Below are 24622 nucleotides of genomic sequence, written 5' to 3' on the forward strand. Positions count from 1 at the left end.
GGCCTGTTTTATTTATGCCCTTTTACTACACTTTTGCATTAAATTAATCTTAATGCCCACTTAAAGTCTGAATGATATTAACTAATAGCAATGGATATGTGGATTCTGTGCATTATATTGCTGCATGATTATATGAGAGACTAACCAGATGTAAAGAGGATGAATTAACATTTCAGCTTATTGCTTCATAGTCCTACTGCCAACACTTAGCCGTCTTTAGAAGGCATTTGGTGTCTGCAAGTAGCTGATTACTTTGAGAGAATTTTATAATTTAGCCTTTTTACCTGTGAATTACTCAGGTGACATCAGCTTTGTAACTCAGATTGCCGTATGCACATTTTTAATGCTAGGTCTCTACTACACACCAGATGTTTGAAATTTAACAAACAACAGAAGCGCAACAAAAGACAGAATTCAGTTGCATTATTAATAATGAAAGTCCATCATTTTTCTTGTGGGATACTAACGCGAAGTGGAAACTTACATGAATTTAAATATGTTTGTGTTGTTCTGTACTTCACCACCAATGATTTTTAAAGAAATTGTTATTTTTGAAAATGCATTCTTGGAGCTTGTAGCTTGTGCAGGAACTGCTTATCTAAGTTTATGGCATTTACGAGTCATAAATATGCAGCGTTTGTGCAAAACATAAAACCGGAATGGGAAAAGATAATCAGCCAAACATAAAACTCTGGATTTCTGAAATTTGACACAAATCCATTTTCCATAAATGGTGATTAAAAATGTTGTGCATGGCTTACGTTGTGCACGGAGACATTTCTTCTCTATGAGTTAAAATCCAGTAAAAACAAAACACCACTGGTTATCCTCTGTCCTCACTCCAATGCGAGGAATGAAAATGCTGCTGGTTACGCTTTTCACTGGCCCAGAATAAACAAATGACCTCTTGACCAAAGTGTTATGAGTTGGACTTCTCAGCCTTTCTCGGTATCACTGAGATGTGGAGGAGAGAGGAGGAAGAAGTGAGAGATGGAGAGACTTCTCTGCATTGTGTCCATACCTGTAGACTCCCCAGTCTGTTTTATTGGCATGGTTTAAAGTCTCACGCTACAAGTGGGGAATATTTCATATTACATTGTATTTTACATTTGCAGACCTTAAAATTATTGTTAACCAATCTTCAGTTGAGTTGGCATTTAGGCAACAGTGAACAATAGAAATGCAGAACTCTACACAATAACAATTCCGAGTACAACCACAGACTTCTTTACTGGTGGCAACCAAGCACTTCTACCAAAGCTGAGTCACTGTTTTTGGCAAAGGGGAAGCATTTCTATGGTTGTACTTTTTGATGTTTTTATTTTCTGGTTTTTTTTTGTTTTGTTTTTTGATGTTGCATTTGATGCTTTATTTAACAGAAAGCTGTTACGCAGCACATTTTTAAGTAAAAAAAAAAAGCTCCAACAATAAGTGCTGTGCTAGCATCGAATGAATAAGACTTCATCATCAAATTGTACTCTCAGTACCACTTTCATTTATGTCAAGGTAATCTCCTCATTCACTGGGCCTGATGGCATCATCTGAATGCTCAAATCATGAGAATGCAAATCATGTGACTCATCTTGTCTTGAGGGCATTGGCTAGGTGTATCGTTTAATATTTGACCTTGAATAGCTTCGGCACTTTCACTAAAGTCAGACACATCATGTTTCTGGTATTTATTCTGGAACACGGAGCCTTTTAGCAAAGATTTAAAATTCAGCAGTGAAGAGTCATAAAGAATTAATATTTTAATGTGCTGTTGTTACAGTCTAATGAAGTCGTACAACAAATAATAAGCACCTCATTAGGTATTTATCCACTTTTGTGTGTCGATGAAACAACATCTAAGTCACAACATTACATTAAATGTGTGCCTGAACATAAATAAATAAGAAACTTACCATAATTTAGCAGGAACATATTGGAAGTGCATGTGGGAAATTAATAAATCTGGCCACTGTCCTGACTTTTCCTGAACATAAATGCTCGGATTGCTAGTGATAAAAAGGTGATTTTTACATTTTCTACTCTTTCTGCCTTACATTTGTTTAATCTTTGACCAACACTTTCTCCTAATTTATCATTTTTGAATGCACCTTATCAATTACCAAACATGTATTTCTGTTCTCTCTCTGTGTAGTCTGTTTCCTGACTTGTCTGTAGCATTTCCAAAACAGAGGTGCTAGTCCTGAACATAACTCATTTAAACAGCGCTGCAAAATGTATTGATCATAACTTGCTCTGGATTTATCTCTCAAAAGTAAATATTTAAGGTAACGATTGAAACAGTGCCATCAGAATGACAAGTGCTCCCAGGGTGTTATAGTTTGCTGGCGGCCAAAATGCTGCACAATGCACTCTCTATGTATTTTCTGATGTAAACTATGAATGTTTTGATGACAGTAATTGCAGGGATTAACATTGCACTCTCATTATTTCATACAGAACAGAAGAAATCACAACTTACTGTGAGACACTGGTTATAAGAGATGCTTACAGTCTATACTGTAAATGAAAATAAATGAATTTACGGTACTTTCTGAATGTTTGCTATGGTGTGAGAAATCATTTTGTTGAGTCAAACTCTGTGAACCAAACAGCAAGTCTTTTAAATTTTCTAAATTATGACTTATTGGTCGGTTCTTTTTCTTGACCATTTCCATTTTTTGATGAGTGCCTAATCTTGGTTTGGTAATGGTTAGAAAACTCTGGCAAATGTGATCTCATATGACCTAATGGAAATATTACCTCAAAAACAATGTCCGTGGCTATGTCCTGCACTCCCGTGGGCTTTTCCCATCTGAGCTCAGCAGCCATTCTGGAGAGAGACATGTGGTTGTGGTGAGGATTTGGTCCTGAGTGTTTTGGTATGATTTGGCTCCCATCTAAAGTGAAATATACCACATCGTGCAAGCTCAGGCAGCCGCTTTACCCTCCACAGAGTCTCAAGATAAGCAGTTATGAATAGCAGACTGTTTATTAATTAATGTTCCCTCAAAAAAGAATAGAGATAAATATGGGTAATTTGAATCTTAAAGTCAAAGAAGTCTTTGAGATCTCCAGTCTTCTAATACAAGTTGGTCTTTAAAAACCTGAGCAGACATTATTTATTGTGCCACATAACCAGTCTGGTTCACCTCTGATTGCATTTCAGTGTTTGTCTTCCCAGCAGGACTTTAGTTCACAAAGGTGAGTGCACCAGACAACCTTGGAAAAGCTGAGGAACAGTTTGTGAACGGAGCTGTAAGAGCAGTGAAGAAGGTGAATGAAAACATATTCACTGCAGACCAGTGGAAAATTAGCACGAGTCCAGGTATCATCTGTTTTCTCTTTTCATGTGTCAAGCCAGAGTGGGAAAGCCACCGGCAATTCCGGCTGAAACTTCCAAACTATGTTTCTCACTTAGTGTCCCTCTATGTTGCTAAGGAAGAATTAAAGGACTCATTTAAAAGGAAGTTGGCTTTCATTAAAAATACACAATTTTAAACCTATACCAATACTTGGTGATATAAAAATCTGATATGTCAGCCGATTTATTGCTTTATTTTTCTTCCAGACATACAAAACATGCTTTTTATGTGTAGTTCTTTATGAACATTTTTAAGTTAATATAAGAATGCAGTTTTTGTCTCAAATCAATTTTAGGGTATGTTATTGTAGGGTCTTTAGCTTTCAATACAAAGCACCTTTAGGCAGCTGTTGTTGGGATTTGATGCTATTTAAATAAAACTGAGTTGAAGTCGTCATTACTCATGTAACCTGTTTGGATCAGCTGGTTTGTTCCCAGCAAATATTGCCAACATGGAACTCATAAAGTGCCCTCTGGTGGACAAGTTATGCAAAAATCAACACTCATATCGCTGTTGAAGGGTGTTTCTCTCGTCTTTCTTTTAAATGTTCATTAGTTGGCTGTTATGAATGCCGATAGCATTATATGTGCAAATAGCTAACGATATATCAATCTCTCTCCAGTGTAACATCAATTCACAGGTTTAGCAGCAGAATGGATCAGGCTGTGTGGAAACAAAACTGTGTAAAATCTGATAGTAAAATTCATATTTAATAAATATTAATTGTATTATTAATTTTATTAAATGAATCAGTTACTGGAGGTATGAAGATTAAAGTTAATGATGGGGTGTCAAAATTGTTAAAATACAAGTAAGGTAATTGTTACATAAATAAACCTTCTAATACAGTGATGCTATATCAGTTTCAATAAGGAGAATAGTCTGTGTTTCTTGGATGAGGTGGCAAACCTTCAGTCTTGTCATAAACAAATATGAGTCATATTTTGCTCAGTATTTTTTTCGCTCAGTTGTCAGTTTTATAGCCACTGAAATGATTAAAATGTCCGTATAGACTCTTTTTCGTTTCAAGGGGAGGGTCTATGCCGGATGGCGTGCTTTTATTTTGAAGGTTTGGCAGCTATTTATGTGGTGACTGGAATTGACCGAAGGAGCGGCAGCCTGTGGCGCACTTGGCGGCACACTGAGACAGCGCACCAGGACTCCGTGGATGGACAAATCCAGTAGTGGACTTCCTTCACTGACAAGATTAAGACCGGATTTCTATCGTTCAGCTTTTCTTCGCATTTAACAAAGGCTCACTACAACCGTCGCATTTGAAAAGGATTTCTCACCCTGGGAGTGCGAGGCAAAGGGACTTTGGAGGTATGTGTGTACCTGCGTAATATTGTAGCCTACGTGGTGAGGACCAAATTGATAGTCTGGGAGTGAGGTCATTTGTGAAAAGTGAAAACGCTGACTTTCTGGCAGATTTTCATCTCTGAGGACTGAAACTTTATTTTAAGATTAAAATGTAAAATTGGTTTTGATTTGCATTTAGAGTTAAATACTTAGGTGTGTGGCTGTTGTAGGGTTTTAAGGGCTATTAATGGTCATGCCAACGAGCGCACTCACAGAGAGAAAAGTGCCATTTGCGTGGTCTTGGAGGCAGATTTTAATCTCTTGAGATTTCATTTTTGGACATAAAGGTGTGATTGTTTTACTGTCTCTCCCTGTCTCTGTCTCTCTGTGGGTGTTCCTGCATGTGCTCGTGTGTGCAGCTGTGCCTTGAGCGGTCCGGCATTACTTTCGGTTTCGTTAGGTGCGGAGGGTATTTAATGCTAAGAGCTGCTTCTTTTTTTTTCTTTCTCTTCTGTTCTTAGTCTTTTTTTTTTTTTTAAAGAAAATCTTACATGCAAGTGTGACAGTATGGGCGTATTGACAGTTTTGCAAGCCTGAGTTATACAATCAGTGGCGACATCTCAAAACCTTGCAGCAGTTGCCACAGCCTAGATTGTGAAGGATAGAGGAGCCTTATCGATCTCAGAGGGGAGCTTGGGCCCTCAAAGCACAAGTAGCCTGCAGCTAAACTGCACAAACATCTGCATCAGATACATTTCAACACTGCAACAAACAGGAGAGGTGTGTGAGTAAAAGGTGACTTATCTTTTGTGCCACGCACTGACTATTTTTCCAGCGGTTGGTTGAAGTCATTTGTTGATATTTGAAGCAACGGATGGGCTCAATGTCACAATCCTCTAAATGCTGGTGACATATTTTACCAACAGTGAAGTCACTGAGGTGTGATGTGAGACTGAGGAATGCTGCAATGGATATAACAAAAGTTTTATCATCAGGCTGCGAAAGATAAGGATGAGGAGGAAGGTGAGAGAGGATTAGAAAAAGACACTCAAACTATGTATAAGTCCCGCATAAGTACCCGTTTTAATGCCTTTCTCTGGTGTCAAATAGACACGCTAAAGTATACTGAGAAAATGTTAGTGATTTTACAAATTAGAAGCTGTGTGTTTAGCCACAGAAAAAGATATTGGATAGAGGCTTACCAAACTTGGCCTGAAATGTTTCTAATTTTCTGATATATATTTTTTTCCTGTCAACGAAAGCAAAGCAGCAATGGGAGGCAGGTGGGACTTAAATCTGAGTCACTACATTGGAGCTGTAAGGCAAAAACGGCACTTGCTCAACCGGTGTGTCAAACTGGCATCTGGCACCAGCCCTGTTATTTATATACTGAATTTAATATAATATATCAGACATGCACATTTGCTATTGCAGCAGGAGTTCTTGAAAAACCTTGTCTTTCATTGGAACAGCTAATGAGAAGATTGGTCTTCATTGATGATGGCTGTTTGCAGTTTGTGCTCATTTTCTGAGTATTTCTGAGGTTTTAATAACAGCATAGGTGCTGGTGCCGCTTTGTGAGTGGTCTGAAATGAAGTTCACCTCTGTCCAAGTGCAGTATGAAGCAGATGTGTGTACAAAGTACTGTAAGAAATCGAAAGTGTATTTTTTGTAAATGTGTGAGTGTGTGTAAACTTTAGCTTGAGTTTGGTTGACATTGTGTTAGGTTGTATAAGAAACTGAATGTTTCTGAAAATTATTACTTTAAAGCACACCAAAGGGCAAACAAAAATTATGCAGCACACTCGTCTGTTTGAAGAAAATTGAAAAAAAATCTTCATTATTGTCACAGAAAGCCTTATAATGAGCATTTGGACCTAGAATGATGGCTGTAATTTGGTTTTTGCAAGAGAGTATCTGGTATAGTGTGAGCTTTTATCTGCTTTGAAACAAACTCCACTTATCATATAATTTCCCTCCATCATTTTATCAGAACAAACGGGTTTAGAGCTCTTGTTGAGACACTGTGTTCTCTGGAAATCTCTCTCAAAATGGATGTATGATGTTTAAGGGCCATTTCTGCTTGCCTGTTGGCAAATTGATGGTGTTAGCCAGGTTTTCCTGCCACTTGATACATTTTGGCTGAGGCCCGTTGAGCACATGAGCAGGCTTTGCTTTGACAGTTTAATTAATTAATTTCTTTTTTTGAACTCATAGATTTTGCCTGTGTGTTTGTAAATTAGTTTATGCAAAGGACTCAAATAGAAATGTAAAAACACAGTCATAACTTTATATATATATACACAACTTTGACAAACATTTGAGAATCACCATGTTAAGCAATATCTACCCAGACATTACATTTGGTTCCATTTTCAACAACTTGACTAAGTACCACAAACACAGAGCAGCTGGTCGTGTGGGTTAGTCATCCTTGCCGCACAGGAGTTTTGGAATCTCTACAAGAAGCTTAACTTTCACATTGTGAGATGATCGGGGGTGACGCAGCACAAAAACACTACTTTCTGACTTCATTATGTTGGATTCTTTTAAAGCTCCTAAACCCAGTGCAAGCATTTGGCTAAATAGCCATGCTAGGAAAGCTTTACAACTGGCAGTAAAAGTCACTTGGTGAGGTCCAGGACTTTGGTCTAGACTAAAATATCTCAATATCTTTTGAATGGATGGCCATGAGATGCTATGAAACAACTTCCCAGTTATGTTGGTCAGATCTTTCATTTGCCCTGGAACACACCCCAGTATTTAATATATAGCTTTGAACAAAGCAAATGTTTTGGGCACTCTTGGTTATTTTTAAAGTTCAACCTGTCATTGCTCTAAAAAAGCTTTCCCTGCAGAGACACTTTTTTATGATTCTTCTTGGAAGTAAGATACTGGACTGAGGTTGGGACCTCTGACTGAACTGCTTTGATTGGCTTGTCTGGGATCATTGTCTTGTGGGAAAACAGATCTACTCAGTGTCAGTTTTCTTGTAGGTTCAGAGCTCTTGTGTGCAGTGTTACAGTGTGATTAATTGGCTGATTATAGAGATTTCTTTTTAACATTTTCACCTCGTCGCTCCTTAAAACCAATTGTTGCTACTGCTGTTTGCACTGTCTCTTTATCATAAACTTGTTTAGCTAGTTGGATATTATGTGCAGCCTTTGCTAGGCTAAGTAAATATAAGATATTAGGTCATGTGTATGTGTACTGTTTGTTTAGAGCAGCAGCTAATTTTCTTGTTGCACTAGATGTCAGGTGTCACCAAGCTAAGCCAAGAAGCAGCTGTTGAACTTGCTTTCTGGTTATACGAGGTGTGTGTGAAGTAAAAAGGGAAATCAGGAAATAAAATGTGACATTGTGGAATAAAAGAGTAACATTATGAATGAAACATAAAGATAACTGAAGCTACATGTAGGAACCAAAGCCGTTCGTTCAAACCTTTTTATGACTACAGATAAACATGTGAAAACATTTAGTAATTTTGGTTTTAAATCTTAATGTCTAATGCTCGACTGCTTTTTGTTTCCTGTTTCAGATTGTTTCAGCAGCCATTTAAAGGATCTGGATGATCAACAGTACAATGAGGACCTAAAGCTGGGAGTGCGTCCCACTGAAGGCACAAGAGTTTCAGACCACAGTGTTACTGCAGTGTGTGTGTGGCCCGTCCAGTCTGTGTATTTTTACATACTCACTGTGTTGAGTTCAAAGCCCTGTGGAGTGAGGAGAGGACTTAAACCAAAGAGTATGGTTCAGCTGTCCACTGCAGTCTGCCTGTTGGGAGGTAAGAGGCATGTGCAAGTGTGTGTGTGAATCTTGTTTTTGTGTGTTGTTCCTGTTCAAAGTTTGCAGACGGCTAGAGGGGCTTTCTGTGCAGATATGCGATGACGGTATGAGACACAGTGAAACTAGAAGGGAAAATGACCATGGCCTCATTGTTTTTGTACTTTGCTACTTTTGTGTGTTTTCTTTCACTCCCTCTAGGTCTGACTCAGTTATTTTCATAGACGACGATTGGTCAGATTTTTGTGGGATGATGACTTCTTTTGGTCTAATAATATTAGTAAGAGTAGGTTTCTCAGAATTACTAAGATGAAGAATTGGGCATTTTTCCTAGCAGAGTGAATCCCTGCAGACACCTACAGGTAGAAGGAAGGATGCCTTTCTTCATTATAGGCCTTCATACTGTGTTAAAGCACGATGTTGTGTGCGTGCGTTGTCTGACGTGTGGGAACTTGATTAAGGTTTGTTTGTTGGCATGTCTTGCAAAAGAACCACGAAACTTAGAACAGTGTGTTTCTGTAACATATCGTTCGGTGAGTGCAGGAAGTAGTGGCACACTAGCAAGGCAGTGACCAGTTCTACATTTGAAATACAAGTTTGCATTTAATCGCCGATGTCCTCATAGATTTGCATTTATGACATGATGTCACAGGATTTGGCCGGGGGATTGTAAGGTTGCTCTCTGCCCAGTGGCCAAACAGTCTGATATGCTTTCGTGGCACATTTCCAGACTTTCGTGCCCAGACGTCATGATGCATGAGATAATGTTTAGATTGGGATGCCTGAGGAATTTGTATTAGAATTTTTTTCTATTTCCTGATGCAAATATTTTTGATTGACTGTAAAATACACTCGGTATACATGTAAAGCATCATTTGCTAGCTGTAAAGGTGAGCTGATGCATGCAGTGTAAACTAGGGCTGCCACGATTTGTCGACTAGTCACGATTACGTCGACTATCAAAATCGTTGACGACTGATTTAATAGTCGACGCGTCGTTTGAAGCTTTGTAAGATCACAAAAGACGCAGTAAGTAGTAGGATTTAAGAGTGTAATAACGGACTGAAACAGAAGATGGCAGCACTGCATGTACAAGGATGCCAGCTGCCGTTAAACCCCGAAGAAGAAGAAGAAGCTGTGTCCCAGAATTCATGGAGCAGCCCAGCTCAGTTTCCAACAATGGTGGCAGCTAGGTAGTTTTAATATTACTCTTATTATTATTTCTGGGTCACAAAATAAACGTTTAACATATTTTCAGGCGAGAATGTAGCTGTGTAAACCTCAAATATCTGCTCAGTTTATCAAGACACCACATATTTTCAAAAGCTCGATAGCTAGCCGGGGGCAAGGCTCACTAGAGCCCGTGAGAACAGCGGAGTCCCAGCAAATCGTTTTCAAACCCACCGCCGTCTTTCGCTACTCAGGTTAAACATGTAATATAAGTCACTTAGATAACTTAATATTATTGTTTGGCTTTTTTTAGTATTTTATTTGTTCCTGAGTAAATCGGTTTGGCTGAGATTAAAGTTATAGTTTTTACACAGCTGAATAAACATCAAGCAGACAGCTGATTATCAGAAGTGTGAAATGCTTGAGAATATACTCCGGTGTCCCGTTATATTTTAGATAGCAAGGAGTTTATTAAACTTCACCGAAACAATCTGCAAATTTAATTAAAATTTAATAAACTATCATCTTGTCTTTATTTTTAGTTAGCACAGACCTTAAACACTTAAAGCTTTAAGCTAATGATAGTTATATCAGAGCAGATGCATGCTGGTGCAATAAGCTGTACGCTGTACGTCCAGTGGATGCATGATCTGATTAGTCGACTAATCGCAAAAATAATCGGTGACTAGTCGACTATCAAACTAATCGTTTGTGGCAGCCCTAGTGTAAACCTAAATAAAGTTGCAAATAGCCATTGTTGATTATTGTGTGTCTTGCATAAGGTTAGAATGCTATTAAAACCTACTTACCTTTTCATGAATGCCTGTCTGTTTTTTCCCATGTTATGGGTTAAAAAACTGCAACATCAATTTTAAATACTATTTGTCAGTTTCTTTTTGTGAACAGTAACAGAAGGTCTTCAGGGTCTCAGCCCTTATGTCAAACCTGTCTATCTGTGATTAATGCTAGTGTCAAATACCCACTGCATTCCTTGTAATCAAAGCCCAATCCTGGTTGCATCATGGGTGGGCCACATGCCTGTAGTCATTAACTCATCAATACTCTTTTTCTACCAGAAATGCTTATGAAAATAACCTATTGGTTGTCCTGATTTTGAAAAGATTGGCTGTATTGTATCAGGTTAATAAGACCTGTAAATAGTCAGATATTCAATTTGTTTTTGTTTGTCTGAGAATGAATACTCCTGAGACAGCCGAGGAGATTAACTGACGTGGCAAATGACCCCAGGCTAACCTGACACCTGACCTGACATGTAGACACTCATATGTATGTATACTTGTCAAGAACTTACAGAGGAAGTGTGAGAATCGTGAAACTTTTCTAAGATTTACTTTGCAGATTGTCCATGAAATCTTTTGTAAAGTGAACATGTGGGTTTGCTGCAAACCAAAAAAAGCATTGCTTCTCTGGAAAATAGAGCATTGCCTGAGAATATACGTGTCAGAACCACAATTGTTACCACTTTGGTCATTTGGTAATCAACAAAAGTAAACTGCATACTTTGAGAAGGTGTGCAGAAAACATTAAAATATGCCCAAAGTCAAAATTTTATAAAAGACCCAGTAGATATGTTTCAATTGCATGAAAATTAATGCAGAAAAATGGAAACATATACGGAGGAATTTTCAAATTTAAAGTACCATGCAAGTAGGATTACTAGTTTTTATCAGCGTTTAAAAAGAAGAGCAGTCATAAATCATTAAATATAAATATGTATTTATGTGTCCATATCTAGATACAAATACATAACAGAATATCCTTCCTGGCACACACACTCAAAAAACAACAGCAAAGAAAAAAGATGGGTGAATTCATCCAGTTTTCGATTATGCTGCATCAGCATATTTAAGGAATACACTGACTAGCTAAATGCATGTCAAGCTCTTCTTTTAGAATATCATTCTTTTCAGTTTCCTTGCGCCCCGGGGCCCATGTACACCACCTGCAGGCATTTTACAACCACAAGTGATATATGTTCAGCTTTCATCTATCTTGCCAACCTTGTAATAGATATGTAATCCTTATAATAAATGGGTTTTAGACGCATTACAGCAACTAGAAAAAAAATGCAGACAAATTCTTACTCAATCTCAGGTGATGGATTTACTACAATTTATCACCAAAGCAGTCGGACATCTGTTGCCTATTGGCTTTGTATGTCCCTGTAGTAATATCAGAACACGGTGTTGTGTGCAGGGAACCTTTACATATTTCCTGATCACAGTAAAATACTTCAGGTACCTTATTGTAATGTAATTTTATTTAGAAAAACTGAATAAATTATTCAAATAGCTGTCACTAAGTTTCAGGTTTGCTATGATTTTGTACTTGGTCAAAATGAAAAGACATTGATGTCTGGCTGGATGCTGAATGTACTTTTTAAACCTACTTGTTTAGCTGCTGTTAAAAAATGTTAGTTCAAAATTTAAGTAGTAACACTTGAAGCTTCGTAAAAGCAGTTAAATGGAGGAGTTGCAATAGAGAGAAATGGGAAACTGTCAGCACTTCATTATTAAAGCATAAACATCATCAAATGTTTGGCAACGGCTAAAAGGAAAAGATTCTTAAAGGCTAAGCTGCTTAATACATCATGTATTGTAGTTTTAATTAATCTACTATTAGAAATTGTAAGAATTGATAGCTAGTTAAACCAGTTTTATGTATTTTTACAGTGCCAGCAAATACAGTCTGTGCTTCAACCTCTTCTAGTGCAAACACCTGAATATTGCAAGAGGGACAGATGACATCTGGTAAAATCTGTGTGGTTTCTCAGTGTTTTGTTGTAGAAAATGAAAACATGGTTGTATATAGACTGTGTGCAACCGTAGCCATGCTCTGAATGTTTGCTTACTGACATCCTAGTTAATTTTTGTTAATTTAAATTCCTTTAGTGGCAGGAACACTTATGTTCTTCCTAGACTGTAACTGAAGACTTGCTGCCACAGCACACATCAGAGGGTTGTGTGTTACATTTTTCAACCACAACTTTGCTGAGATAAACAGTGCACACACCTTTGCGATTGCTTGACTAAATCCCATAATGCTTCCAAATAGCGACAGAAACATTTTCCTTTGTTTACAAATTCTTTAAAACCAACCAACAAACAAAAAAGACTGTGGGCAGTTTATAATCAAAACCATAAGAGATGGAGCCCTCGTGTCATGCATTGCGATATCTGTCCCCATTACAGAATTGTGTTATCAGGTTAAGAGGAGGAGGAGTGTTTGTATTTTTGACTGAAAATGAAAGTCATACCTTTAGATTTTTAAAATCCCCTGGCTTATTTTAACCCCCCAGGTTACCAGTAGGTACCTGGTACCTGCTGGTAACCTGGCCCAGAATCCCTGACCTAGAATCTTCTTACTGTGAGGCAGCCTGCACTGTCAATAATTAAAATGCATGTTTATAGGGTTTTGGAAGAAACCTGGGGTCACCGAGCCCTTGAATGTGGGGATTTTGGTGCAGAGAGCTGGTTCATTAAAAGAACTCTGAAAAAAAATTATTGTTTTATAAAAACATGTCTCCACTATCTTGACAACGTGGAAAAAAGCCAGTTTTGATTGAATGGACCAGACTCTGACTGTTAGGGTTAGCTGTTAACCTTGTAGTGTGCAATCTAATTGCATACCCTTATTAAGGAGCATTCACATTTTAAACTTGGAAAGACCTAAAGAAAATACTCAAGGGTTCCTTGGCCATGACTGTGGGAAGCTTGAAGGTGATTGTAGCCTAACAGTTCTCATGCTCAGGAATGCTTTATACTTGGTAATATACAAGGCACTCTGTCAGAGGAGGCGGGACTTTTTGGTTTATGTATGTAAACGTCCAGTCATAGATATAATGTGTTTTAAATTTGTGTTTTGGCTCATCCATGCAGAATGCATGGGAGGATAAGAGTTTAAAAACAAGCATAGCATACCATAGCTTAGCTTAACTTAGCATAGCATGGCATAGCTTAGCAAAGCATTGTTTATTTTTCCACTTAGAGGCAAAGTCCCTGAGATTTATTAAAACTCTTTTTTGAAGGATTGCAAAGTTACACTTCGGTAGGTTAGGCAATGCAGATATTTTTTTCACATGATATGAAGATATGAGCATTTTAAAACATTTCATTAATAAAAAAAAACCTCATGAGTACATCATAGTAACACTTAAATGAATATAAAACTTTGGTGAACATTTTGTTATTAAAACAGATCAAACTAAGCCACAATTGTCACATAGAAGAATAGAGTAAGAGACTGAGTAAAGTTGGGATTATACATATCCGCAGACTTGGACAGGACACCTTTAAACACTGACAAGAAGTCATTCCTGTTAAGCTGGGTCAGAACTGTGTCTCTGTGTGGAGATTGGAGGTCTGATTGAGGCTTACGAGACGGGGAAATACCAAGATGCCCAGGAAAGTTGACGGAAGAGAAGATGGGTTGTTTTTCTGATTAAATATGGACTATAGACTTTACATTCTTCGTTTGACTTTTACATGCACAAGTACACAAATGGAGTGCCAAAAAGTCAAGTAGTGAGGGTAGAAATGCTGCAGAGCTTGATCTGTCAGGTACGCAGGCTTCTTGCAGAGCTGTTGATGATTGAGTGTCAGGAACAGTGAAAGCTGGGGGCCATGAGGAATGAGGAAGTAGGAAAAAACACATACATGCCTTAGTAATGGGGTAGAAGGATACACGCAATATCACAAAGACAACTGTTGCTTGCTCTTTAACTCAAAGACCCTGTAGGTGTGACCCACACATAAACAGAGAGCACCTTTCTCGGAAATGAATAGATAACAATAACCAACAAAACCAACAATATTGTCAGTCTATAATTATATAGTCCAAAAAAGGTGAAGCTGAAGCTTCAACCTGTAATGGCTCAAACAACTTCCATTAGAAAATGAAAGCAAAAACATCACAGATGAAAAAAGAAAAGTATTTATACGTCATCCAACAATACAGACTTACACTTTTTATATTTAAATATTAATCTGGAGCACATTTGTTTTCAGTACTTCACTTTAGCAGTCTTGGTAATAATTGATTTTGCTTTGTTCATTACATTTGATTAGGCAATTTGTAATCTACCAACTCCTATAACTAAAGAGATTTGTTGTTTGTCTATAACTAGTTCTTTATCTTAAATGCTGACTCATTAAAGTTCTTATAATAAACTACTGTATCGCTTAAAGTAGGAAGTTCCTGGGTTCAGCTCAGGCCTTTTGCTTTTCAAACCTCTCATTGTGTGTTCACAGATGTTTCTTCCTGCAATTCGAAGACATGCAAACTCACAAACTCTAACCTGCCTTTGAACATCAGTGTGAATGTTTGTCTTTGTGTTTTATCGCTGTGATGTCTAGGGGCATGGTCCAGCTTATTTCCTCTTCCTTCAGAATTTCTTTGATGGGGTCCAGCTGTGCAGCAACTGAATAGGATAAGTGGGAGTAGAATTAATGATTGAGAAATGACATTTGGGAACACACTGTGTATAGACATAGACATTTGCCTTCTTGGTGCTTTTCCAAAATCGTGGTACTTTTCCAAAATCAGGGAAATCAGGTGATATGAGCTTTCCTATTGGAACTAACACTGGCAGCCACAGTATCCCAGTTTCGGTTCTTATCTTATCTACACTGTAGCTTACTCATTTTAGGGGCAGCTGAACCCATGTAAGGCTTAATTTTCTCGATGAACTGGGAGACTTGTGTCCATTGTGTTCTAAAGTGGTGACTTCACTAATTGGCCCAACTTAGAATGGCGTCAACGTGAAAAGCAGTGGCGTAAGTGATGACAGTTTTAGTCTGATAACCTGTCTCAGTTTGGATTTTTCCATTGCTACACTTCAGTGTTGCCCGGACACTGAACTGTGTGCTGTTGGACTCAGGCCGTATTATTTACCCAGGGAATTCTCTCACGTCATCTTGGTGGCTGTTTATGTTCCCCCCTCTGCTAACCCCACAGCTGCATGTGACACTATCCACTCTGCCATAGCTCGGCTACAGACTCAGCACCCGAGTGCCTTTATTGTGATCTCGGGTGACTTCAACCATGTATCACTGGACAATACACTACCAACATTCAAACAATATGTGGACTGTCCCACCAGGGGAGAGAAAACTTTAGACTTACTGTATGCTAACGTCAAGGATGCATACAGCTCCTCCTCCCTCCCCCCACTTGGTAGGTCAGATCATAACCTGATTCACCTCACCCCCCGCTATGTGCCAATTGTGAGGAGGGAACCTGTGACCACCAGGACTGTTAGGAGGTGGTCAGAGGAGGCAATAGCGGAACTACAGGGCTGTTTCGAGGTGACCGACTGGGAAACACTCTGTGAGCCTCACGCCGAGGACATCAATGGGCTTACTGAGTGTATCACAGACTACATAACTTTCTGCACCGACTCCATTGTTCCAGCTCAGACTGTTCATTGTTACCCAAATAACAAGCCGTGGGTGACTAAGGACATCAAAGCCCTCCTCAACAACAAGAAGAGGGCTTTCAGAGGGGGCAACAAAGAGGAGGTGAGGAAGGTCCAGGTGTTACTAAAGGACAAGATCAGAGAGGCTAAGGACAATTACAGGAGGAAGCTGGAGTGGAAACTCCAGCAGAACAGCATGAGAGAGGTGTGGAGGGGCATGAAGACCATCACTGGATTCAGGCCAACCAACAGCAGGGGAGCTGAGGGAGGTGAGAATAGAGCCGACGAGTTGAATCTGTTTTTCAATAGATTCGACACCACAGTGTCTGCTCCCACCCCCACAACCTCACCTGCAGTCAGCCTGGAATCCAGAGCCACACCACTGTGCCAGCCTCTCTCTTCACATGTTGCCTCCTGTGAGATTCCTGACACCCCTCCCCCACCCATCACCTTCACTCAATACCAGGTTGAGATGCAAATGAGGAGACTTCACTCAGGCAAGTCTGCTGGACCAGACGGAGTGAGTCCCCTTGTCCTCAAGGCCTGTGCCCCCCAGCTGTGTGGAGTCTTTCATAAACTGTTTATGCTGAGTCTGAGCCTGCAGAGGGTCCCGGTGATGTGGAAGACATCATGCCTCGTCCCTGTACCAAAGACGCCTCGTCCCAGTGGCCCCCAGGATTACAGGCCCGTGGCACTGACCTCCCACATCATGAAGACCCTGGAAAGGCTCATCCTGGACCAGCTGCGACCCATAGTAAGACCACATCTGGATCCCCTTCAGTTCGCTTATCAGCCTCGTCTCGGAACAGAGGACTCCATCATCTACCTGCTCAATCGTGTCTACACCCATCTGGACCAGCCGGCGAGCACTGTGAGGGTCATGTTTTTTGACTTTTCCAGTGCTTTCAACACCATCAGGCCGACCCTCCTGGGTGATAAGTTAGCAGCGATGCAGGTGGATGCTTCTCTGGTGTCCTGGATTGTTGATTACCTGACAGGAAGACCACAATATGTACGTCTCCCACAGTGTGTGTCTGACAAGGTGATTAGCAACACAGGGGCACCACAGGGGACTGTCCTCTCCCCCTTCCTCTTCACCCTCTACACCACAGACTTCAGCCACTGCACAGAGACCTGCCATCTTCAGAAGTTTTCTGATGACTCTGCGGTGGTTGGATGCATCAGCAGGGATGATGAGACAGAGTACCGGGCTGTGGTCGACTCCTTTGTCACGTGGTGTGAGCAGAATCATCTGCAGCTCAACGTGGCAAAGACCAAGGAACTGATCGTGGACTTCAGGAAGACCAGGAAACACTTGACCCCTGTTTCAATCCAGGGGGTCAGTGTTGACATTGTGGAGGACTATAAATACCTTGGAGTACACATTGACAATAAACTGGACTGGGCTAAAAACACCACAGCACTTTACAGGAAGGGCCAGAGTCGTCTCTATTTTTTGAGGCGACTGAGGTCCTTCAACATCTGCCAGAAAATGCTGAGGATTTTCTATGAGTCTGTGGTGGCCAGTGCGATCCTCTATGCTGTTGCATGCTGGGGGAGCAGGCTGAGGGTCGCAGATGCCAACAGACTTAATAAACTGATCCGTAAGGCCAGCAATGTTGTGGGGATGGAGCTGGACTCCCTCAAGGTGGTGTCGGAGAGGCGGATGCTGTCCAAGATAAAGACAATGTTGGATAACACCTCCCACCCACTCCATGACATGTTGGTCAGTCACAGGAGCTCGTTCAGTGAGAGACTGAGATTACCGAAAAGCACCACTGAACGACACAGGAAATCATTCCTGCCTGTGGCCATCTCCCTGTACAACGCATCCACTTAACACACTGTTTGCTGCTACAGCTACACATGTTTCTTTTCCAAATATTTATTTATAAGTGACTTATGTATGTATGTATGTATATATATGTATATATTGTACTATTCTTAGTTAGCGTATTGTCTGTCTTGTCTTAATGTTGGTTTAAAATGGAGCACTGTAACAAAAAATAATTTCCCCCAGGGATCAATAAAGTATTCTGATTCTGATTCTGATTCTGATTCATTTTAGTGCATGGATTTCAGTGGGCTAGGATAATGTCATCTCTCAAGCTGGTAACTGCAAACTTATTGGTAAATTCTGATTTCAGCAAAATCAAATTAAAAGGCCCCAAATAGAGCGTAGAACTGCCTTAAGGGGCCGTTTTGAGGCACTGGGGTTCAGTCTAATTTATTGGTAATTTAAAGGTGGGCTAACAATGGTGGGTTTGAATTTCATCACCTAGAAATGCAGCACTCATTTATGTATTCTTGCGCATTAAAATCATAGTTTGTGCTGTTTTTTCCCAGTTGGTGTGGCTTTGAAACTAAATTAGTATTTAAAGAATTAAAAATGGCCTTATTGTAAATAGCTATTATCATAAGTCTTGTTAAGGCTTTTACATTGAATCCACTGCCTGCTGTCACCTATGCTTGCAGTCAGATATCATTTATTACACTATCATTAAGAGACTCTGAACAGTTCCATAAAAATGGTCTGTGTTTGACTCGAATGTACTTATACATTCGAGTAGAAACTGATAATTGGTAGAAGTGGAGCATAAACTTTGTTAAATTTACAGTAATTTACTGTAACAGAACAAACAAGAAGGGATCGACTTTAAGTTGTCTTAAAAAATGATAATAGCCCACATTTAAAACTTAACTTTATAACTTCTTTTTTAGACCATAAGTACATAAGCATAAGCATTAGTTTTGCATACAAACCTGATGTTCTGTGACGGATGACACATGTGGAGAATATTGTGGTCCAGGGAGCAAAGCAATAAAGTGTCTCTAAACAGCAAAAGGTACTTCAGGCATTAGTCTGGTAATGCTTTAATAGTGTTTGCAGTGAATGGAATTCATTTAGGGGACCACTCACATTACACAACCTGCTGGGTTTCTACTTTGTCTGCTACTGTAAGGCAAACCTGTTTTGCTGTGTATTCATTTTGCATTCAGAACCAACAGAGTGAAACTTAATCTTAAAATCAGCTGGATACTACACTAGCCAAAAATGAAACAGTAGAAATTAATCCAATGAGTTTCACACACACAGGCAGAGTCGCAAGCATTCCCTCGTGAATAGCACCAACATGTGTTGACATGTAGGTTCAGATACAGGAGCACATTTTATGAACCATGTACACCCTCTTCTAAATAATTTAAAAGGAAAGCACAAGGACAATGATGACGTACTCAACAACTGTCTGAATAGAGCTCAAAGGATGCAGGTGTGATTATTTAAGCCAAAGGAATTCTGTAGTATGTGGCTTTTACATGCCTCATTTCTTTTCCTGAGCTTTGTACCTTGAAAGAATTTGAGACTGAGAGAAGATTCTGGAACTGGCACATGTTCAAACACATACAGTGGAGTCAAGTATCCATATGGTTCTTTTCATAGAAGATGTCAGATTTTGAGAACTTCATTTTAATCTCTGACGGTAGAGAAAGTCACCTTTTTTCCCCCTTGCAGAATAACCCGAGTAGAGGTTCACACAAAACGTGCTAAGACAAACTAGATCAATCATTTCCTCAGAGACCTTGGGACCTTTCCTTTATTGTCACCAGAAGGTGTAAGTTTTCATTTACCCGGGGGGCTTTTTTAACAGCTATCAGATGGATAAAAAATAAAAAAAAGATTTGTCCTGAAGCTGTACAAGAGAACAAGCTGGAAGATCACATGGAAAGAATAACCTTACTCACTAGAATAAGTTTAAGTCTATTAAAACCAAGATTTAAGGAGTTCCTTCAAGTGCTGTTTTTTCAAATAGTTTTACAGTAAAGTTGCACATTTGCCTTTCTGTGAAACCTTTTAGGACTGGACTATCCCCTAAGCTATAGAAAATCATTGAAGGGTTACATGTTTAAAACAACAATGCATCATCCCCACAAAGCAAGTACCTTGACTGTAATGTCTCACTTAAATCCTCCATTATATGTCTGTATTCATCCTATTACAGTAACCTGTTACTTTGTAACTTGTTAAACCAACACTGTCCTTTTGTACAGATTTAACAAGAGGTATGCTAAATTGTAATTGTCTTTACCCTGTGACCAAGAACATACTGTACAGACTTAAAACAGGCTGCCTCTTTGCAGTGGGGCCACGCTCACCATGTTATTAAGACTAATCATCTTGTCTGTTCCTTGCTGTTGGCTGCCCTGTGAACTTTCTTAAGTTGTGGCTAAAATGTGACCCTGTGCTGAGAGTTAAATTGTTTGACTTTTCTCATGAAAGTGGCTTTCTAAACAGCTGACCCAACCGTTCATGCTGAGGCTATAAATGAAGATGGATGTATAAAAGCAGCTGCGTTCATTAAAGGCTTCGAATATATGAAGTGACTGTAGACTCTTATGACAGTGTCGCCATTCAGGTATGCTGCATATATTCATCAGTGTATCAGATCATGTGATTTTAGAGTCATAAAGTATTACTCAACCAAGAGACATGACAGGGTACACTTTGCTCCACAACTAATCGGAGCTTACCGTCTTTTACAGCTGTCATGTTGGTATTATGACATCCAAACATCTAATGTCTTAGAAGTCCTACTAGTTTAAAAGAATTAAGGCCAAAGTTGATTTTAATTCATGTAAAAAAAAAAGACAAACATGTATGTTATTTCTTTATGAATAATAAAACATATATTTATTGTTCTTCTTCTTTGCAAACAGCATATTCATTACATAAGACAAAGTAATAAGTTACGAGCACTATTAGCATCACTGTGTGATTAACACGTGTTTAGAGATATCCATGACAACACATTGCAGTGACCCCCAAAGAGCCACTGCACTAAAAATGTTTAGCACAATTAATTTACAGACAGCAGCGTACACATATATGTAATGTAGACGTAATTTTTGTCATGCTTTTTGACATCATCCACTACACATAAGACATATAACATATAAGTACCTGAGTTTCATAAAAGTAATTTAAAAAATATGTGTAGATGTTGATATTCCTGGTACCCTATGTAGTTTATTTTTAATTAAACTAGGAGCAGTTAAGCTACAGAAATACATATGCCATGGTCATTGTAGTAAGATGGTAATTACTATACGCTACACAGTATTAGGTAGTTTTTATTATTATTATTATTATTATTGTTGTTGTTGTTGTTGTTGTCAGGACATGGACAAAAACAATAATCTCACAAATGAAAGGATACCTTATACGAAGTTTTGCTACCAGCTAATTCCCATCTGCTCAGACCCTTTGTCAGGCATACACAGCACACACAGTTGTCATTGATGAGGATCCCTAACTCCAACCATAACCAAAACTCTAATCATAGACAATCAGAACATATGGCGTTTTGTTTATGTTATTTTCCCAAGTCAGAAAACAAAGAATGAAATAACTAGACTCATCCCATCAGTATATAAACAATATAATAAATCTGGGTGATAAAAGGTAGGAAAAAATGTAGACCTCGTTAATGCTGACGTCAGTTATTTATTTTAATCCATTCTTTTGCATGATATGAAAAGAAATGGGCTTAAATGAAAAGGGTGGCTGGCCTTGACGCTATTTCCGTTTTGCAGATTGGTTTAATGGTGCATGTGCATCAGTGTTAACTTTTTTAAAAACAAACATCTGAGTACTAGTTTAGGTCCTGGAAAGGTAACATTTTGGTGTTGTCTAAGATATCACAGTGGTGATAGCATTGTGGTTTCCAGTCCAAAACCACATGAGCTTATGAAGTAAGTTCTTTGTTTTAACTTGAGACCAGCAGGCGACACATATGTTGACAGAAGGAAGCATCACATGTATGAAAACACATGCTTGACACAGAGTGAGTTTCTAATAATTCTGAAAATAGCTACATGTATACAGCATCTCAGTGTGTTACTCATCTTCTTGATGTGCTCTCTAAGGTATTTAACTTCCTCCGTTAAAATTTAAATGTTAACTGATCATGTAAAAGAGTCACACTGGGAGCAGGGAAACATACGCACATGCACAAAAATGTTGCACATGCAAACTGCATCTGAAGAATTTCAGCAGAGCCCTGTGAAAGGGCGTTGTAAAGAAATTAACTGTACAGTTAATCTCGTGCTGTGTGACTCTTGTTTCCATAGGCCTGTTTTTGATAGCTCCCGTTCTGATGGCCCCAACGCACTCCAGTATGTGCACACCACTGAGGACGATCAACGACAGCCTCAGCCACAGACGACGGTACATGGTGAGACACTGATGACATGACTGCAGGCATGTGGTGTGGGGTCAGTGGTGCAGGGTTTAGAGGAAAATGGAATTATTCCGACTTCTTCCTAATTTGGGACAAGCTCCAAAAACGTGTTCTTACAGTTCCCATAATGAAACTTGATATCACTGGCATCTTAATACATGTGGGCTCAGAACTTGTATGTGCATGGCAAAAATGCTGCAACGTAAATTAGCAAGGTTTTTTAAACAAAACATAGGTAAACAGATTATTTATCGAGTGACTGACCCACATGGGGACGTAATCATAATTAGAGCATTTATATCTTCCCTGTGTGGGCAAAAACATCGAAAATCGAAATTTCTTTCCATGTGTCAGGTCAAATAGTAAATTTCTACAAAACATAAAAGAAGTAAGTTGGGTTGCAAAATCTATGTGGTAATTTTTGTTTTGCTTTTTCTTTCCTTTACAGAAACACAACTTCCCCATCGAGTACACCATCAAGGTTCATAATAGGGAAATCTTTAGACTGTCAAATATCAGCCGAATGGTAAAGTCATAAGACAACCTCTGTTTTCTATATAAATATTTTGACTTTCTTTAATTAAAAGCTGGAGGTCTTCCTATAGAAGGTCTTGCTAATAAAGTCTGCGTGTGAATGGTGATGTGATGAGTTTGTCTTTTTCCTCTTTTTCCTTCATCAGAAGTTAAGAACAGAGGGGTTGAATGACCTGGTTCTCCAGAGGCTGTGGTTTCAAGTGTATCAAGGTGTTTTAAAAAAGGTAAGAACAGAGCTGTTACTAGTGGAACCTGTTTGTGTTGCTGGTTGCTCTGAAATGTGGATGTGTCGTATATCATTTGTTTGTCTAAGAAGAGCTGATGAGAGACTGCTGGGGCCATCGGCCCATTAAGCTAATTAGACATTTAATTGGATGTAGACAAATGCATGACGCACCAGTTAGTCTCAATTTACAGTAATGCTGCAGGGATATAAAACCTTTTGCTTTGGAATTATTTATACCCTTGTTTCTTTTGTAAAACGTATTCATACCCATAATCTTTTCGGTAACTTGTTCTTGTACATGTCAGAGGAGGGGCGAGAGGGGCCTTAAGATAATTTAGCTATCCTAAGTTAACTTTATGGCTGAGCAGGCGGGCTGATGGAAAAATAAACACAAAAGGAAAACAGATTTTTCTACCCTAAGGTAACTCATAGCACCAAATCATAGCAGTCATGTGGTGACTAGAGACCAAAGAATTCCAATGTAATTTTGATTTGTGGCTTTGGCAGGCAAAATAAGAATTGGCTGCTGAAAATGGGTGGGTACCAGGTTGAGCTGATTCTAACTTTGATGGAAAGCGGTTAAAGAAACTACCAATGCGAGCAAAGGTTCACATGACTGACATGTGAAGGGGATGCAGAGCCTGGAAAACCTGGTGCCATCCTGTTTAGCTACACAGCAGTGTGGCTTGAGATGTGGACACAGCTTAAAGTCCAGTTTACATGTGAATGTTTGCTTGGTGTTTAAAACATACTGTCAGGACAAGCCAAAGGAGGCAACTTCAAGCACTTAGTGGTGAACAGAAAATATCAGTAAAAAATCTCCACACTAAGTATAAAAGGCTTCATGTCATGCCAAAGAAATGTCAACGAAATAAATAAAATCTGTAAATTTCACGCCATTTTATTCATATTTCAGGACCACAGACAGCTCATAGTCTTCTTTTTCAGCATGCTGTTCAGTGAACTGGCACATCAATTGCCGCTTACGCTGAACACAGAAAAACAAGTTACTACACACAGACTGGGCCGTAGAACTTTTTAATTAAGCAAATTCAGCAACCACTAGATGTACAATGCAAACAAGCATCAATTTTGTTTTTGTGGGGCATGTTCAGTATGCACATGTGGTCCGGGACAGATTTTTGGCTGATCCTCGATTAGATGGGCAGATGATGAAGTTTACATCATGCCGACCCATGGGGACACATGGAAGCACAAATGAGCTTTAACTTTGCAAGCTAGCTCAGACAGTCCATCTGAGACCTTGACTTCTTATCACATTCACATGACAAACTCCTTGCACAACATCAGTCCAACACACCCTGTCATTTAAGCCAGAATTTTTGGTTCAGTCACTTGCTGCATACCTGTACATGCCGCTCAGGTTACCACCCTTGCAACCACCCTTAACATACTCCTTCAGGCTGCTTTGTTACCCACATGACATTCATACAATTAGGAAATGTTTGGGAAAATTTGGAAAGATTTTGTGCTTGAGTAACATGAACTAAACCTGCGGGAAAACGCTGTCCACCTCTTGCCTATTGTGCTATAAAACTGAAAGTTCAATACCACCTGTTCC

The 24622-nt window shown here is 39.2% G+C and overlaps 1 protein-coding gene across 1 annotated transcript in view; it reads left to right on the forward strand.

Annotated features, from left to right (window-relative positions):
- The first annotated feature begins 4466 nt into the window (after positions 1 to 4466).
- il34 (interleukin 34) overlaps positions 4467 to 24622 on the forward strand; it is a 30080-nt gene continuing 9924 nt past the window's right edge. The window contains exons 1-5 of the mRNA XM_085414700.1: positions 4467 to 4676; positions 8191 to 8436; positions 22171 to 22274; positions 22729 to 22806; positions 22961 to 23038. Coding sequence (XP_085270826.1) covers positions 8400 to 8436; positions 22171 to 22274; positions 22729 to 22806; positions 22961 to 23038 — 297 coding nt within the window. The 5' untranslated portion in view covers positions 4467 to 4676; positions 8191 to 8399. The remainder of the gene's footprint in view (positions 4677 to 8190; positions 8437 to 22170; positions 22275 to 22728; positions 22807 to 22960; positions 23039 to 24622) is intronic.

The sequence above is a fragment of the Rhamphochromis longiceps genome, linkage group LG7 (assembly GCF_057381845.1).
Source record: "Rhamphochromis longiceps isolate RC_006_pf linkage group LG7, R_longiceps_female_GT1.1, whole genome shotgun sequence".
Classification (NCBI taxonomy): domain Eukaryota; kingdom Metazoa; phylum Chordata; class Actinopteri; order Cichliformes; family Cichlidae; genus Rhamphochromis; species Rhamphochromis longiceps.